Below are 19,310 nucleotides of genomic sequence, written 5' to 3' on the forward strand. Positions count from 1 at the left end.
GCAACAGGAGAGCCCAAACAAAAGAAGAGCTATGCCGATTGGAAAGAGAACCGGAGGAAGACTTCAGCAAAGAACACCCGCACGGGGCATGAGTTTCCCAACCGAAGCAAAAACAAACAGAGATGAACAATCCAACAAACATCCAGCAACTACAAAGCAGACAATATAATCAAATGAAGAAGGATCTTCAACATCTGAAAACACCGCAAAATCACCGAAAAGATTAAACCAGAAGAAAAGACCTTCAATTGAGTAAATACTTGAACCAACTCGGAAATCGGCGAGAAACCGACAACCGACTTTAGCTGGGATACCAAGGATACCGACTTAAAATTATTTTAGCATTAACTATTTTTCAGTTCTAGACCAACTATCACTCCAATAAACCTAGACCCAGAACTACAACTGTTAGCGTGCAATTTGGCTAGAACTGGAGATCTTAAAATTGAAGATCCTGAAGAAAAAAAATAGTTTTTGGGAAAAAATTTAGTACCCGATTGCAAAAACCTGGCTCTTCGAAGCTAGCCACTAGAAGCCTTTTTTGTGGTTAACCCATTATAGAGGCTGTTTCTACCGGGATCAAACTACTTTCAGATCAGGCTTTAATAGAACTTTTGAGAAGCTACAAGAAATTTGTTAATTTAATGAAAAATGTTTCAAAATTGTTTTCAGCAATAGTCACAGAGACTACTTTAAAAATAAACTGGCCAAAACCATAAGAGCTAAAAATCAACTTTTTCTTCGAATTCACACAAACTGTTTTTAAATTATTTGTTCATATCAGGATATGTCTTTCTTTTTAGTATATGATACGCTGAACAGTGACTGAGCCTCAAAAATTCACTTTTGAACGGCTTTTATTGTTCACGAACAGTCACTCGAAACGACAGTTTGAAATGGCTCCAGAAATTCTGAGGGACAATATTTCACGATTAGGCACTGGCGCTTTATTTTATTTTTTACTGAACTATCGGCAAAATATCGAACAACTCGCCGATTTTTTCTAGTTTTTGGAAAGTCTAAATTGGAAGCATTGTTCGCTCTATCAAACGTTGTCAACAGCGCTCCATATTTTTATATCAATTTGAGAAAAATAGAAAAAACAAGATAAGTTGGCTTCAAGAAACTTCATTCAGTTTTCATATCACTTTGTAATTGACAATTCATTATTGTTCCGACTTTCGATACGAAAGTAACGGAATATTTGTGCTCGGGGTGGGTTTTTTTTTTCTTCAGACAAATTTCGACTTTTTAACTAGCCATTTTTGACGGAAATGTTTTATATCATTCGAAAGCTATTGTTGTCCTGAGCTTAAATTTGAAAAGATATTTCACCTGTGATCATTTTTCGTAAAGTTATGAGGGTTTAAAGATTGCCATTTTGACCAATTTGGGACAATTAACGCGTAAGCGGAGAATTCATTCGTCTTAGAAATCGTTCCAAATTGGTTGTAAGAAGCTTATTTACCATAATTGATTTTTAAAAGGAGCGAAATCTATTGTTTTGTACTTTATATGGCGTGTGGGGAGATGATTTTCATAGAAAAATTTTCAAATTTTAGAAAAAAAATTTTTTTTTCATTTTATTTTATTTCATTTATTTTTTTTATGTTGTTTATATTATTACTGCTCCATAAACGTTAAAAGCCAGTCGGAACTTTCAGGGCTTCGCCCTGATACGAGCAGTCTTGTTTTATTTTTGAATTTTATCAATTTGAAACCAAAAACTACTTCAAATACAATTAGAGCAGTCCGGTTAATCGCGGTTCGGTTCCGCTTTGATACGAGCAAACCTGTTTGATTTTCTACTTACAAACATCACTCTTATAACATACCATGAGCCAGACTTTTTGAACCTAAGTTTTTTTTTCAATTATAGCATATTTTAAAAGGAGCAACTGAACTTTAAAGTTTTTAGCCCGCATTTGAGGCGATATTTTAAATCGTCTTTTACACCGCGGTTACAAAGTGCTTATGAACCTTTTTTATGTTCATTAAAGCAAACAGTGAATCTGCAAAAAAGTGAGGCTTCCAAAATCCCAGCAGTTTCTTATTACTCTCATTTTCACGGGAAATTCGTTTCATGATTAATGATGAAAAGCAACCATAGGGCATTTTTTTCTTTTGTTTCGTTCCATAATTGCATTACTTGCTAAATAAGGCGCACCCAGTTTGGCATAAAATGCCAATCATACAAATTCATTTATAAAAAATGTTTATTATATAATTCCATACTACAAAAAAAATGTTTATCATACAGTTCCATACTTTTCCATAAAAAAATGTATGAAAATAGCATGACTAGCTTTTTTCCTTTAATGTAACTGTATGACTAGCTTTTTTTTTCCATAAGTGAAATTGTATGAATAGCATTTATTCCATTAATGTAATTGCATGACAAGCATTTTTTCAAAAATGGAAATGTAGGACACAATTTTACCATAAATTTTTGTGTTTCTTTTAATTTATTTGTGTTCTACCCTGAAACAAAAAACCAAAGGTTTCCTCAGATAAGAAAAGCAAAAAATTAAATGGCAGCATAATAGCATAATAACAGATTTAACAACGCACTGCCAAGTAAGTTGATCTGTTAATTTTCACACATGCTAATACGTAGTATTTGGTAATGACGTTCTTACAACACAAATAGCTCACTTTTCAACTGATAGCAAAGCTAGTTATTGTTCTGACCGCGTCACTGAAGAAAGCCGGAAAAAACTATGAGTTATTTATGTTTTTTTTTCCACTCGATTTTGAGTAATTTAATGAAACTCGTGCGTATTCAAGTGTGGCAGCATATTAATTTAGATTTCAATAAAACAATTCAGCAAAATTGACTCTATTTTAAGAAAAAATGATCTGAATCACAAAAAAACTTACTAAGTTGTTGCAGTTTTTGATTCTTTTCAGTCACTCCTCAATGAAATTTTTTTTCCGATTTTTTTTACTGAGAAAAACCAGATTTTTGAAATTGTTTACTTGAATCGTTATGGCCAGAAAATGTTTTGCTACTTGCAATGACAGCTACCTGATATCCTTATTTCTTATTATTCTGATTTAAAAATGTCTGGAAAAAAAAGAATAAATTGAGGTTTCTAGAAAAATAAATATGAAACTTCAGCTTAAAATCATTTGATTGTGGAATTGACAAGTGATGGAAATTACAATGAATTCTTATCAAGATTGAATCTGGTTCTGAACTATGGAATAAAATACTATTGCATCCAGATAGCACTGAAAAAGAGCCAACAAAAAGCACGGATCTTGTAAGCTATTTAGCCTCTAATTATCAAGGTGTGGTGGTTGGGGGGGGGGGGTAGGATTCGCGACAAGGTTAAAAATACGTACAGGTTACTTTACTTTTAATTAGTGCAAAACAGCGGTTCAAAACTGGGTTGAAATTTCGCTTTTAGGATATAATTCGGGGGGGGGGGGGGTAAAAAATTAGATACTAGATACCATTGGCGGACAATTGTTGACAAGATCCGGACTTGTTGACAGTTTTAGCTTGGTTGAAATTAATTTATGTACAAACTATATTAACTGAAGCGGCGCATGACTCATCTATTCGCGCCAGTCCAGCCAAAAGAACTGCGAAAGGCCCTGGAACAAAATTAACATCTACTTTTGGCGGATAATTGAATACTTCAGAAGGAAAAAGTGTCATATTTTTCTCATTAGGAAGCATCGTGAGTTTTCAGAGGTTTTTTGAAATCTCAATCAGCTCAGGTAATGCAACTCAACGGGATGCTTGTTCCAAAGCATTTAGACTAAATTAAATGGTTTATAACAAAGCAGTAAATAAACCATTTAAGTGATCATCTGACTCATTAAGAGACTGGACTGTTTTGGCACTTTTCTTCTGGCCATGACTGACTAGCGGCCACGAGTTACATAATGGACCCAACTTAGTTGATTCAAGCTGAAATGTTAAAGCTCTCATTCGGTTAAAAATCTCTTTGCTCCGTCTGCAAGTGTAAACTTCTCCCGTTAATGTGCTATTCTCATTAATGCACCCCTCAAGCCAGAAAACTACTGGTACCCTTAGTTTATTCATGAGCATATCTGGACCCGTCCCGTATTCTTGTACATTACTGGGACGATACAATCTTGTAGTCTTGAATCTAAGTGGGACCTATCGTTCAAAATTGGTGGGGACCTAACCATCAAAATCATAACTGCACAATACATTGACCATATACAACAAACTACTTTTTTTCACATTCTTTGTCTCTGTTGTTTGTTTCTACAAGGCAGTAATGTATTCGGGCAGGTAGTTATACGCAGGATTCACATGTTGTTCATTGTGCTCCTTAAGAGCCTTCTGTCTCTTCGCTCTCTGCTGCAGGATCTCTTTGTTCTCCATACACTTGTCTTCATTCAGGGGGTACATGAAGATGCAGAAGGCGTAGAGCAGCACTAGCACTGATGGTCCAGGGGCGCACAGTACCCGCAGGGTGAAGTCCACGTCCTCCCCCTGCTCAGCCCCACAACTGTTGTCAAATCCAGCAATGTCCAGAAACAACGTCGACACTCCTATACACAGCCAGCAAACATCAAGTTTTTTTAACAGCCACGCCAAACTAATACTCCACATTTTAATGCAAACCATTTTTCCAACTAAATTTCATATCAAAGTTTAAGTCAAAATATTCTTCAAAATAGAAAAATAGTTTTCCTAACAGCCAATATTTACGTTCGGTTCACAGACGTCCAGGCACAGTAAAAGCTTATTCAAAATCGTTTTGTAAAACTTTACTTGCATTTTATCAGTCATAACAGTAAATTACGACTATTGAGGCTATTGCACGAAATAGTTTTGAAAACAAATGAGTCACTAAATTATAATAGTGGAAACTCAAGTTTTCAAGTTTACATTATTTACTGCTTCAGACGCTTTATAACTTCATAGTATAAGTTCGTTACACAGAGGCGAAGCTGCGCTTTGCAAGCACAAGCAAAGAAAAGGCAAAAAAGGGCTCCAAAAAGGCAAAGCAAAGTGAAATAGGGCGGAAGATTAAAAATGCACATTGAAAAAAAAATTGTTGAGATTAGGACTATGCAGCAAAAACTCGACAAAGAAATAATACTATTTAAATGTTCCGGAATTAAATATCCGACCCTTTGATTCGGAGTCTCATTTCCTCCAATCTTCTCATTTTCTCTACTAAAGCATGGGAATAACCTCTGCTTTCCACACCCAGATTTTCAGGTCGAAGTTTTCCGCACTCTGGTTTTTCAGATCGACTCCTTAATATCAGATTTAGCTAATAGGTTTCGAGAAGAGTGAGGCAATTTCTTATAAAACAGTAGAAATAGGACATTTTTTTAGGCCATAAGTTTTTTTTTCAAAAAGCAGAGCATAACTGCTGGTGCAGAAACGATTCGCACAATTAAATTTTTTTCGCTTAAACCCGTAATCTCGATTTGGCAGGGTAGTTTTCAGAAAAATCAGAAGGTTTTAAAAATTGACCAAAATGTCAAAAAATATCTTGTTTGAGGCCATAACTTTTTTTCTACCGAATTTAGGAAATAGCCGCTTGGCAGGGTGGAATTCCCATAATTTGTTCTTTACATCGACACCTTCATTTCAAATTTGTGCATTCAATATTTGAGAAAATGAAAAAAATTTAAAACAAGTAGACCAAAAATCCCCCTAATGATACTTTCGAAGGACGAATATGAGGTAAAAAGAAAAGAGACTAGCAAAATATGTAAGCACACAGAAGAGCAGCCGGTTGTTATGGTGAAACCATTTTTTCAAGTCAGTACAGTAGTTTTTGAGAAAAATTGAAAATTTTGCGAAAAGTGCAAAAATTTCCCAAAGCGTCGCAAAAAAAAACGAAAAACGACATATTTCATATGTTTTCATAATACATTTTTTTCAACAGGTCCCAATACTAGCCAAAAAACAAGCAGCAACATATGCATTAAGCTGTTTTAGCTTAAATAAGCTTATATATGATTAAATTGAAATATTCCAAAAGTGCCACTAAATGAGAACTTTTATTTGCGACACAGGTTAGAAACAAAAACTCTTCGTAATAATACACTACGTTTCGCTTTTGTAAATAGGGGAAACTCAAGTCTTCAAGATTACGTTTTTAACTGCTTCAGACGCTTCATACTTTCATGCTTTAAAAATCGTTATTATTGTATGTTTGATATTTTGAAAAAAAATCAAATATGTTTTGAGGAGAGTATTAAGTAGTACCTAGTCCAATGCCAGCTGCGAATTTGTTGAAGAATACAAAGAATCCGTAGAAGATGCTATCGCTGCTCTCGCTGTACTTGACGATGTAGTCGTCCACCACATCTGGCAACATGGACCAGGGCATGAAGTAGCCGGAGCCCAGTCCGAATCCAGTGACGAAACAGATGGAGTAGATGATCCACTGGTTGATGCCAGAGGGCACGAAGTAGAGACTGCACAGAGCAGGCACAAACACCAACACACCTAATCAACACAAGTTATTATCCATCTCTTTATCCCCCATCGGGTACCTAGAAGCGAATATCTACCTGGAAACAAATAAATCAACATATCAGAATTTTATACATAGTAAGGAATCTCACCCCCTTTACAAAAGTGGAATATGGTAAAAGAGATCGGTAATTATGAAGTAATTTTGAATTTGAAATGTGCATAAAGCTGGGAAAGATGCAAAGAATTATCCCAACACAGTTCATTGCTAAAAAAAATTGCCAAAAAAGAAAAGTTCAATTTTCTTCAAATAAACAGCTTTTTAAAAATCTTCCAATTTGCTTTTAAAATAGAGTAAAGCACCTTTTAATTTTATGGAAAAATAAGCAGTTGATTGTGTAAATGAAGGCTCGATTCATGAATTCTCAAAGTTGACGGAAAATTACGGTAAGGTTGTTGGTTGGTAAATGCAAAAGTATCGTACAAGTTTCACTAAGAGAACTTTTTTAGGCAATATCTTGCTGGTATCTGAACCTGGAGTGAGAAATTGTGAATATAATAACATATTCACTTCAATACTAGTACCCAAATGAGCCTTCAAAGTAATTATAAAGTTACGCGCACAAAAGCCACCAACAGCTAAAATGCCTTCGAACATGGTCGGAGCAAAAACTCTGCTGTAATCAAAATGTGCAGTCAATCTGTTCCAGGAACAAGATGCACACAAAAATCTCTCATTTAGCAAAACTCATTTTCGCAGGTGATCTGACAGTTCGAAATTGCAGATGCATGAACAAATGTTTGGCCAGCATCAACACATGGATCATTTTTTCAGACTTTTTCACGTTCTGAATTCAATTCAGTCACAGTGATAAATGTGATTTGATTGTTTTTTTTTTACTTTTATTGGCTCAAAACTAAACAATAAAATTAACACAGAGGCGAAGCTGAGATTCGCAAGATTTGCGATGCAAAACAAGAGAGCCGCTAAGTCGAAAAAAAAACGATAATGTCAAAAAAAACTAGATCCATCAAAATGAATTATCAATTCACACTCGCCCTCAAAACACAAACACACATAACTTTCTTTGCTTTTCAAATGCAACAATTCGAGGTCTTCTAAGCCGATGTAATATAGGACGAAACCTAATAAGCCGAAAACATAATTAAAAAAGCCGGAAAAAATTATGACTAATAAAAAGTTATTCAGCCCCCCTCACCCTCAAAGCACATTCCCACACATAAAAAAGTTTTAGCTTGTCGAAAAACGCAGATTGAGTCATTTAAGCCGATTTTGTATAGGCCGAAACCTATCAAGTGGAAAAAAAGGAAAAAACCGAAAAAAAACTATTAATTCTATTGTAATTTTTAGCATTTGATGCTATCCAGAAGGGAGTATCGAAATATGTGTCTTTGAAATTACTCAAAAAAAGCTCACTAAGCCGATAAAAAGTAAGTCAAAATCATTTGGGCGAATTAAACTTTTTTAGCGAAAAAAAATATTAAGAAGTCAATTTTAGTAAAATTACGAGAAGCAGAAAAAAGATCGAAACACACTCAGAAAAAATATCGACTACAATATAACTTGCGTATAGCAAAAAAAAAACATTTCTAGGATGTGAAAACATAAGCGGACAAATAATTGGATGATCATTTTTTGAAACTGACTACTTCCCGTTTGATTAAAAAAAAAACAGGTCCTGTCAGATTTCAACCCAGGACCACTGCCGTCCCACGCATATTCCTTACCTCCAGCCCAAGCGTGCCGTAGACCCATAGAAATATGAAATTATTATGAGCTGAGTCCAAACTTACCTTTTATGGTAAATTCTAATTTTGACCATTCTGTGAACAAAGTTGTTTACAGGAAAAAAATTCTAGTACCCGATTGCAATACCCGGCTCTTTTTCCTTCCCCCTCCCCCCACCTCACACGAGCTTCAATATATTAGTGTAACCAGTGCTTTTACGAGGTTGAGTATGAAGACCAAATATGTTTGACGTTGCTTTATTAGTTCGTATGTAAATTTTCATTACAATCGGACAATGTGGTCAACAAAGTTACATGTAAAAATTTGCAGGTGGGGGGAAAAGGAAAAAGAGCCCAATACCCTTGCCTATCGCAAGGGTAAATAGCAAAGATAATCGATAATTTTTCAGAAAAAAAAACTCAAATTTGTTGGAATATTGCTTAGAAGTTGAAAGAAATTATGCAGTTTTGATGATAATTTGAGTTGTTCTATGATGATAATGTAAGTAGGATTGAGCACAGGGTGTCGTGTGTCTGCGCGCGTGTCGTGTGTGCGCGTGTGTGTGTCGTGTGGAGGTGTGTGTGTGTGTGTGTGTGTGTGTGTATGTGTGTGTGTGTGTGTGTGTGTGTGTGTGTGTGTGTGTGTGTGTCGTATGTGTGTATGTGTGTGTGTGTCGTGCGTGTGTGTTACCTGCGAATACAGCGACCTTCTTGCCGAACTTGGTGAGTACCAGTTGCCAGAGGGGCACCCCCAGTCCCCCCGAGGACATGAGGATGATGACTGCCACCGTGAACTCCGTCCCCTCCCCTTTCTTCAGGCTGAACAAATAACACGAAAAACAATGATGCTTCAGTTTTAGTTATTATGTTTTAGCTTTAATGTTGAGTTGTTGTCATCACTGGTGTTCAAACTATTTTTTGATCTGGAAAAAAACAGTGCTTTGCTCAGTAGCGTGCCGAGAGGGGGGCGACCCCCCTCCTTAATTCTGGTTGTTAATTTTTTCCAAAGGCCCCCCCTTTGGTATAAATTTACGCGATTCGGCTGACCAACATCAAAAATTTTCTATATACCTGAGGTAGAGCGTGCGCCGACAAATATATTGTTAAAAGTTCTCATAACGTCGTTTTTAGCCTGTTTTTTCTTCAAAAAAGCCCCTCATTACAAACCCCTCAATACTGGAACCTGATCTAAACTACATATTATGATTGGATAAATTAAATGTTTTACCAATGTAAAGTATTTAATATTAACCAATCATGATCCATCTAACTAACAACCCACTTATTTGTAAGTGCTGAAGTTACTTGTAATTTAAGCACCAGAGAGATTTGAATTTAACTTAGAAATTAGTTGGACTCTCCCGAGCACTTCAGCAGCCGCAATAAACCAGTATACCCTAGATCTATTGAGCCTAGCAGAGACTAGTTAAACAACCTGAGACTAGATAGTATAAGAGTAAGATTAGGATCGGTATTAGACTAAGAAGTTGCACGAATCTATCCGGCCGAAAATAAGATAGCGTGACGAGCAGACGGTGTACCCTATCCGAAATTACTCTATGAGTTAACCAACTCGGTCATAACTCATCTGGTGCGACCATAAGTCTCGAACAAGACCTTAATAGCTTAGAATTAACCAAAATAGATTAGAAATTAGACAAAAACATTTACAAAATGTTATACGACAATAATTTAATCGAAATGTCTCTACGACTCAATAGATCAGAGCCAATATTCCGAACGATAACAGAACTACCCGGAATTGGAAGAAGACCTCGAACCAGAGACGACATACGACAAAGTAGAAACTTGCCATATAGCTATATGATAGTTAGGCAAAAACCAGAGCAAACTTTTATATTTAGAATACTACTGGCAATGAATTTAGATTTTCATTTGCAAACATAAAACCTTGAAGTTAATCTTCAAAATCATTTCAGGCGCTAAACAAAATTATTAATATACAATAACGATTGATAAAAAGATCTAAGATCGTTTTCCTAAAACTCTGCAGTAATATACAAAACATGTTTGAAAAATATTTATTGAAAAATAAAAAATAAAAATTAGTAGCATGACAATAAATGGTTAGTAATCATAAATCATCCTGTTGTTCCAGCTCCATCACCTAAAACATAACAGCAATCATAAACCCACTAATATCATAAAAAAAAAACTAAATCTTTCCTTTACACACATTTAAAATTTTATTAAAACTTAAATTCACCTAATTTTAAAACCAGATCATCAAGGCTTATCCTTGGATCTTAAATCATTTTCTACTTAATTAAATTTCAAATTTGATCATCAAGGCTTATCCTTGGATCAAACAGAACAACTTTGTTCTCCCCCACCCACTTAATTAGTGTCTAACGACCTCAAACGTCGATTCACTACCCAACCCTTTCTAAAGACCCAAGACTAATAGAAATTTTTAAACAAAACTAATCATTCAAATTAGGATAAACAGTGAAGAACTTCGGTTATTCATCCTTCACTTGACCCCCCCTCTTAACAGACCCAGGATAAATCTTAGACTTAGTAAATTTAAAATAGTATCTAACGAACTACTCGCGTTCTAATTATACCTGAACCTTGTGGATCGATTTACTATTCTCCAACCCTTGAACACAATCACTACCCCTAAGTAAGATTAAGTAAGTTAACACCTTAGCTTATACTAGCCACGAGAAAGTAAAAAATCATTCTTCGGAATCGATATACTTTTCTCTCCAACCCTGAACAAATAGACCCAGGTTAAGCTAACCAAAAAATCGTAAGAACTAACAGTTTAAGAAAATAGAAATCATTTAACAACCTTTTGCATCCGTCATCCTAAACCTTATGTCATTTAAAAACCTAGGAAATAAACAAACAATCGTTTTACACAATTGTGAAATAGATAACAAAAAATACGACCTTGTAATCACACCTCATACACAAACAGTTGGATACATTCGAACAAAACGACAAACACTAAAAAGAAAAATAATAACTAAACAAAGACAAATAACACGAAAAAGATTTTCAAAAAATCGAAACGCATTTTCAGAATCAGAAACCAACAGTTTAGACGAACTTTACAAACTAAAAGAATCAATAGATAAAAATTGCCCACTTCACGATCAATTATATTTTTCTGACTCAGAAACAACTTCAAATTCATCACAAAGAGGAAAAAAAAGAATAAAAAAGCAGTATAAACACAAACCAGTACATTTATACAATTGGAATCAACCAATTCGACACATTAATAATTACATATTAACAGTCATCGAACGGAAAAATGAGTTCAACGCACACCCCAGGTGACGAAACTCCAGATGATGATGAAATCTTTCCTTTTATAGTAGATGCAGATACTGATAGAGGACAACACATATTTTGTCAAAATTTACTCGTAAATTTATTTGAACCCGGAATCAGTCCATGTAAAACAGAGTTCCCCGATGTAAAAATCAAAAGACAAATCATAGATCACTATCTAAAAGATATATGCAACATAACACAACAGTATGGAATCTACTCTATAGAATTCATTTCACCAAACCATAATGATAGAACATATACTATTCAAACAGACGATCTTGACTTAGAATTTTCAAAAGTTTTTTCAGAATATATAAAAAGCATCCAATACCATAACTCACAAAGAGCAAACTCCATTTTCACCAATGAAGTTTTCGCAATAATATATAGTTATATTTCGATATTAGAAAACGAAATCCCAATAACAAATGTCTCACCGACAGAAACATCTAAACATTTGAAAGTACGACATGAAATCACACTACTCTCTAGTTATTTAAACATCATTAAAGAAAATTTCACGAAAGACGACGTTTCACAACATACAAAACACGATCTACAAAAAATTTTGGCATGGTTCATAATAGATTATTTCACACACAATATTGATTTAATTGCACAAGCAAGAAAAAATTTTAGACCCCAAAACTCGAACGATGATACCGCTATCACAGAACAATCAGATTATGTTTGGGACCCCGAATGGTCTCATCCCGCATTTATAAGCTTCCCACAATCAATCTCAAGTCAAGCAATAAGTACGATATCTTACATAAGAGATTATGTAAAAGTAATACCATTAACAATTGATGCAACACCATTAAACTATAATACATTTTTACCCGATACACAAAATAATAGTTTAAACTCTACAGTCATACACAATGAAAACCTCAATGGAACTAGGAATCTTACTCAACAAGATATCCAGACACCATCACACTTCATAAATGAAGAAATTGTACACACACAACTACACAACAAAGTATTTCACCAATACGCCCAAATTTAACAACACCAAGAAATACAAATCCTTCACAAACACAGGTAACCTTACAATCAACCGTTAAACCTTCGGTTGCCCCTAAATATTCACATATGGATTACCAAACATACAGACCCATGACAATACCATCAAAAACACGCAAAACATTCACTAGAAACAACTTTACAGACCATAATTATAATTATACACATCCATCAAAAACATATAATCAACCACAAAGAAATTTTAACCAATATACAAGATCTCGAAATTGGGATAACCCAATGACCCAACCTAATTCAATAAATTTCCAAACAAATCCTCCACAGGATCACAGTGAAAATTACCCATTTTTTCAACAAAATAAAAATAAAAAACAGACATCTTATCAAATGGATTATTTATCCTCAGATGATGATTTCTTACAACCAGATATATTTGCACCAAATACTCAAGAATATCGTAGACAAGGAATACAGAGAACACGTACAAATCATAGAAATTTTTCTCCACAATCAATAGATGCACAACATCAACAACCAATTCAACAACAAAATCTAATTAATACACAATCTTTTCAACCAATTCAACAACAAAATCCAATGACTGCACACTCGTATCAACCATCACAAATGCAAAATGAAATACCACTCCCATATTATCTCCAACAACATGAAATAACAAGAAACCAACTTTCAAATTTTTCTCAAATGCCAAATGCAGCAGAATCATTACAAATGACAATGAATCCATACCTTATGGGTGGATCATCAATAACATCAAACAAACCTTTAATGGTTTTCACAGGAACAGACCCTGAATACTCTGTAGAAGATTATTTAAATGCAGTAACAGCAAACCTGATTTTAAATATTGGACCTGAACCAATAAATACGCCACTACATCAAAACTGGATACATCGACGCACAGCGTTAATACAAACAACCTTAGATGGCGCAGCCCAAAAATGGTTTTCAGTACTACCTCTAGAAATAAAATCAAACTGGAAAAGGTTTACACAGGAATTTTCAAAAATGTTTGACTCCGAAAGAAACAAACAACAACAAAGAGTTTTATGTAATGAAATTCGCAGATTACCAAACGAAACCATCAAGCAAATAGCAGTACGAATCGAAACACTAGTTCGAAAAGCATATTCACTAAATACACACGACTATAAAAACACAAAGATGACAGAAATCTTAATGATGACCTTAACACCACAATTAAGGAAAATAGCAATAAAAAAGAGAGCATCCCATCCTTCTTCAATTCGAGAACCCGATTTAGATTTTCAAAAACTAGTAGACAAATTAGAACAAGCAGAAATCACGATGAAACTAGAAGAAACGGAAAATCTGAAATTACAATACGTTAATAGAATTGAAACGACTCCCACTAATATTAATAATATACAGGAATCAGAGACAGACCTCGTTGAAAAAATCACTGAAATACTCAATATTTATGAAAAGAACCCAAACTTCAAAGGCAAACCATCTTTCAAAAAATGGTGTAATTATTGCCGACGATACGGACATAGTATTTCCGAATGTAGACAAAAACAACAAGACAATCAAAATAAACCTCAAAAATATAAAGAACCAAATAAATCATTCTATCAATACATGAAAAAAGATCAAAATCTACCGAACAAAACAGTCCACAGCAACAACAGTTCAGGAAAACCACTCCCGAACAATACAAATTATACAAGAAATCAATCACCATATAACTCAAGTTATAGAGGAAGATCACCAGAACGAAGAAACACGAATAATTCATCACAAAATCACTACAATAGACCAAATAGTCGAAATAACTACTCCAGATCAAATTCAAATACACAACGATTTGTTTCTAGATCTAATTCCCAATCAAGAAATAACTACTATCCAAACAACCAATCACGAAATTCATCATACAATAGGAATAGAAACTACTCCTATAATCGAAATAGAAGTTATTCAAACAACCGAAACCAGAATTACCCGAACAATCAATCAAGGAATAACTCATATAATAGATCGAACTATAACAGACCAAACAACAATTATCAAAACAGATCGCGAAATAATTCACAAAATCGACACTCAAGTTATAATAATCGTTATAGAAATTATTCCCAATCACCACACCGGAATAATAATAACTATAATAATTCTAATAATCGCCACAGAAGTAGTACACCTAAACATCAAAGACATATTAATCAAGTACAAACTAATCCAGAAACAACATCAGACCCTCCAGGTATTGATGACACAGTAACTGATACGTTACAACTCAATCAAATAAACTGTACATCATCAGATTCAGAAAGTGATACTGAAAACACTCTTTCTATCAATATGATAAAAGTCGAAAATGACTATGAATCTGTCATATATGAACAACCCTTTCCATCACACATATATGAAAATCAATCAGAATTTCTTCAAAATTATTACACTACACCCATAAATTCCACACCAACGACGCAAGAAACAAATGAGATTAACACTACAAATCAAACCAATAAAAATATCAAAACAAAATGCTTGAATACAAACCACATTTATCAAAATATACAAAAAGAACAACCCAAAGAGAAAATTTGGACAATTCCATTTCTCTTAGAAAGCCCAAGAAATAAAGAATTTCAACCACCAGACCTTGAAATAGATTTTTTAATTGATTCAGGAGCAGAATCAAACATAATAAACATCCCCACATGGAATGAAATAAAAACTTTACACCCAAAGCTAACACCTCTTGAAACCTCCAGTAAGTTAGCAACAGCACAAGGATCAACATTGATAAACTACGGAAAAATCCAATTATTTCTCCTCCCCACCAGAACAATGGAACAAAGCAAAATTTTAAATAAGCCATTTAAACAAATATTCCATATCACTGACATTAAATATAATATCATTGGAATACCATTTATTTCGAAGTATATACCAACAATTAACATACTAAATAGTAAAATATTAATCAAAGATAAATATACAAAAACAAAAGAAACATCCTTAACATTTTTTCAAAGATTAAATAAACAACCACCATTCTTTTCAAAATTCTACCCGATATTTAACCAACAAAGAAAACACTTGAAACCACTATCAGGAAATATCTATAATTTTTCAATCAAACAAGTTCACCAATATGATAAAGAACAAAACAAACAAAAATTTTATATGTCAGAATTTGAATTCAAACCTATTCACAAATTTTTCAAAATCACAATCTCATCCATAAAATATTTGAAAAATTCGAATTCCGATATCATTTCCTTACATGTCTATAACAACACACCTTACCAAGTAACATTACCTTTAGGACTTTTAGGATATTGTGAAACCAACGCTACAATATCACCAATACACGAAAAAGCCTATCGCGTAAATAATATACTCCAATTACTAGATATTTGCCAATCTACAATTCTTAATGAAGAATTATCTATAAATAATATAATAAGTAACGAAAACAGAAATACGGATTATTTCACAAAAACTCCATATTTCAAACCTACATTCAACATAAGTAACTACACAGAGGACCAACAGAAATTTTTAACAATGTTTAATTTCCAACATTCACAAATAACACAAGACGAATTCGAAAAGTTAGCCAAACAGCTAATTGAATATTCATCAGTCTATGCAACATCAAAATTCGATGTTGGAAAAATCAGTTCATCACTATATCTCCCGTTAAAACCAAACGCAGTTTTCAAAAAACAGAGAGCAAGTAAAGTACCAATTCACTTACATGATAAAGTGAACAGATTACTCGATATTTTAGAACAATACAACATTATATCACCAGTTAATAAAGAAGAACAACCAAAAGGGAACACATTTATCAACCCCGTTATCATTCTAGCTAAAGGAGAATCATTAAAAATCGTTCTCGATGCTAGATACCTCAATTCACTTATAGATGAATCAAAATGTAATTGGCCCATTGAACCAATACAAGTTATTTTAACAAAAATAAACGGCAAATACTTTACAACCGCCGATATGAATAGTGCATACAATCAAATGCCACTAGATGAACAATCACGACGTTTAACACAATTTGTTATCGGAAACCAACAATATGAATTCAACCGCTTATTCTATGGAATATCCATAGGACCAGCAGCATTTTCAGCTTTTATGAGCAAAATTTTTAGACCACTAATACTCAAGAAAAACGCAATCACCTATTTAGACGATGTTTTTATGCAATCACAAACAAAAGACGAAATGTTCAGTGTTTTAGAAAAATATCACCAAATACTTCAGAACGAAAATCTGAAGGCCGCCCCCGATAAATCACACTTCTTTTTGACAAGAGTTAAATTCTTAGGACATAATATAGAAAGAAAAACAATCACTCCATTGAAATCACGCATTGACGCTATTCAAAAACTTCAACCACCAACAAATAAAAAGAAAATCCAAGAATTTCTTGGAATGTTAAACTTTTTAAGTAAATATGTTTATAAAATGCAATTATATCTACGACCATTTTATAACATCCTTAGACAACAAAATAATTTTGAATGGAACACAGAACATCAAACACGATTTGAAGAAGTAAAGAAACTTTTAACTGAACAAATTTCAAACACAATTCCAGATTCAAATCAACCATTTTATGCAATGTGCGATGCTTCGAACTTTGGCATCGGTGCAGCACTATTACAATCACATAATGGTACAAATAAAATGAACCTCATATCAGCAAATTCTCGATTATTCACTCAAGCAGAGCTACGACTCTCAACTCTAATGAGAGAATGTACAGCCATAATATATACACTGACAGAATATGAATTTCTGATACTTGGATCAAAACATCCAACAGTTCTATTCACAGACCATAAACCAATCATCTTTCTCTTTACACAAAAATCTAACCCAAACCACCGAGTTTACAGATTTCAACTAATTCTAATGAAATTTCCAAACTTACATATAGTTTGGACTGCAGGAAAAAATCTTGCATTACCAGACACCTTAAGTCGAAATACACCACCTGAATTACTTACACGAAAAACAACAGTTGAAATACCCAAAAACATAAAATTCTACCTTGCAGAAAACGAAACATCACCCCGATTGGAATGCAAATATGCAGTAAAAACTGATATTGAACAATCACAAATAAATAATTTACAACATTTCCCACTTTATTTAGATTGTCAAAATAATCATTATGAAGTTGATTTACTTGGAACATCAACTTTCAAACCAATCCCATATTCTCAATGGATAAAAAATAACACTCAACAAAAACGAACAAAACAACACCCGCCTAAGAAAGACCATTTTCCACTAATTGAAAAAGAAGATTTAACTGATAAAATAAATTTATCAGGACCACAAACAAATGATTCAAAATACACAATAAATCAAGTTTTTGACCTTCACGACCCACTTGATACAATACCCTTATCTAAATTAGAAATCGAAAACATTTTTCTCCCCCCAACAGAAATAATTACAATTTCAACACTGAAACAATATCAAAACCTTGACCCAGTAATTCGACAACTGAAATCATGGCACAAATATAAAACTAAACCTATCAAAGCAGGTTCAACCATTCTAGGAAACAAAACACTCCTCCGATACTTTCGCAAATTTAACAACACAACAATTAACGAAAATACAGACCTTTTAGAGTATAACCTGAATGAATCTACAGTTCCATGTCTCCCTTTAAGTATGATTCTTATAGCTTTTAATATTTCACATACACAAAATATTAAAGGACACTCTGGATCAGAAAAAACATATTCAAATTTTATACAAAACTTTTATTTCCCAAATGCACCAATTTGGATAAAAGTACTATGGAATGACTGTATAGTATGTCAACTAAATAAACCTTACCCAAATCAAAAACAAATAGCACAAAAACAAGATTTTAAAGGACAAAGTTTGTACTTTAATCATCGTATCTCATTTGATACTAAAGGACCAATTTCACCCTCATCAGAAGGAAACTCCTACATTATGGTAATTGTTGACGCATTTACACATTATGTAGCACTTAACCCAGTACCACATTGTAACGCTTATTACGCTTACACAACACTCTATGAACACTGGATAGCAAAATTCGGACTACCAGAAATTTTAGTTACAGACAACGGTACAGAATTCATAAATAATGAAATTATCACACTATGTCATTTATATAACATTAAACACAAACCACGTACATCTCATGCACCTTGGACAAACGGCTTAGTCGAAGGTATGAACCGTTCATTACAAGAATATCTTAGATGTTTCATCAACGGAAATGATACAAAATATACCGAATGGTCAGCAGATGTAAAATTATTTCCCTTAGCATATAATTCACAAATTACGACAACTTTAGGAATGTCACCATACGAAATGGTTTTTAACCAAAAGCCACGCAAACCAATAATGTTTACAGCAAATTCTCATAAAAACGCACAAGGTTATTGTCAACCAAAAAAAGACTCAATTTGTTATAACCTACCTTTACATACACACGATGAAGATCATTTTCATCACCCACAAATTCTTAAACTAGCCTCCGGTACACACACCGAATGGATTCTAAATAGAGATAAAAAACACAATGAAATTTATCAAAAAATAACAAAAAATTTATTACAAAGACAAAACATTAATGAACAAATCAATTCACGTTTTACACCAGCCTCCGATTTAAAAATTGGAACATTTGTTTTAATACCTAATTTTAATACTCAAAAAGGAATTTCTAAAAAATTACAACCCCTTCGAAAAGGACCATACCAAATAATTGCAAAACCCACTGATGTCACATATAAAATTACCGACTCAAACAAAAAAGAAATCG

At 33.6% G+C, this 19,310-nt stretch overlaps 1 protein-coding gene across 1 annotated transcript in view; it reads right to left on the reverse strand.

Annotated features, from left to right (window-relative positions):
• Positions 1-4,189: 4,189 nt before the first annotated feature.
• The window catches only part of LOC134840687 (sodium-dependent lysophosphatidylcholine symporter 1-B-like), a 33,250-nt gene continuing 18,129 nt past the window's right edge, over positions 4,190-19,310 (reverse strand). The window contains exons 6-8 of the mRNA XM_063856659.1: positions 8,865-8,992; positions 6,215-6,457; positions 4,190-4,536 (exon numbers count right to left, since the gene is read on the reverse strand). Of these exons, the coding sequence (XP_063712729.1) occupies positions 4,247-4,536; positions 6,215-6,457; positions 8,865-8,992 (661 nt within the window). The 3' untranslated portion in view covers positions 4,190-4,246. The remainder of the gene's footprint in view (positions 4,537-6,214; positions 6,458-8,864; positions 8,993-19,310) is intronic.

This window comes from Symsagittifera roscoffensis, chromosome 2 (genome assembly GCF_963678635.1).
Source record: "Symsagittifera roscoffensis chromosome 2, txSymRosc1.1, whole genome shotgun sequence".
Lineage (NCBI taxonomy): Eukaryota > Metazoa > Xenacoelomorpha > Acoela > Convolutidae > Symsagittifera > Symsagittifera roscoffensis.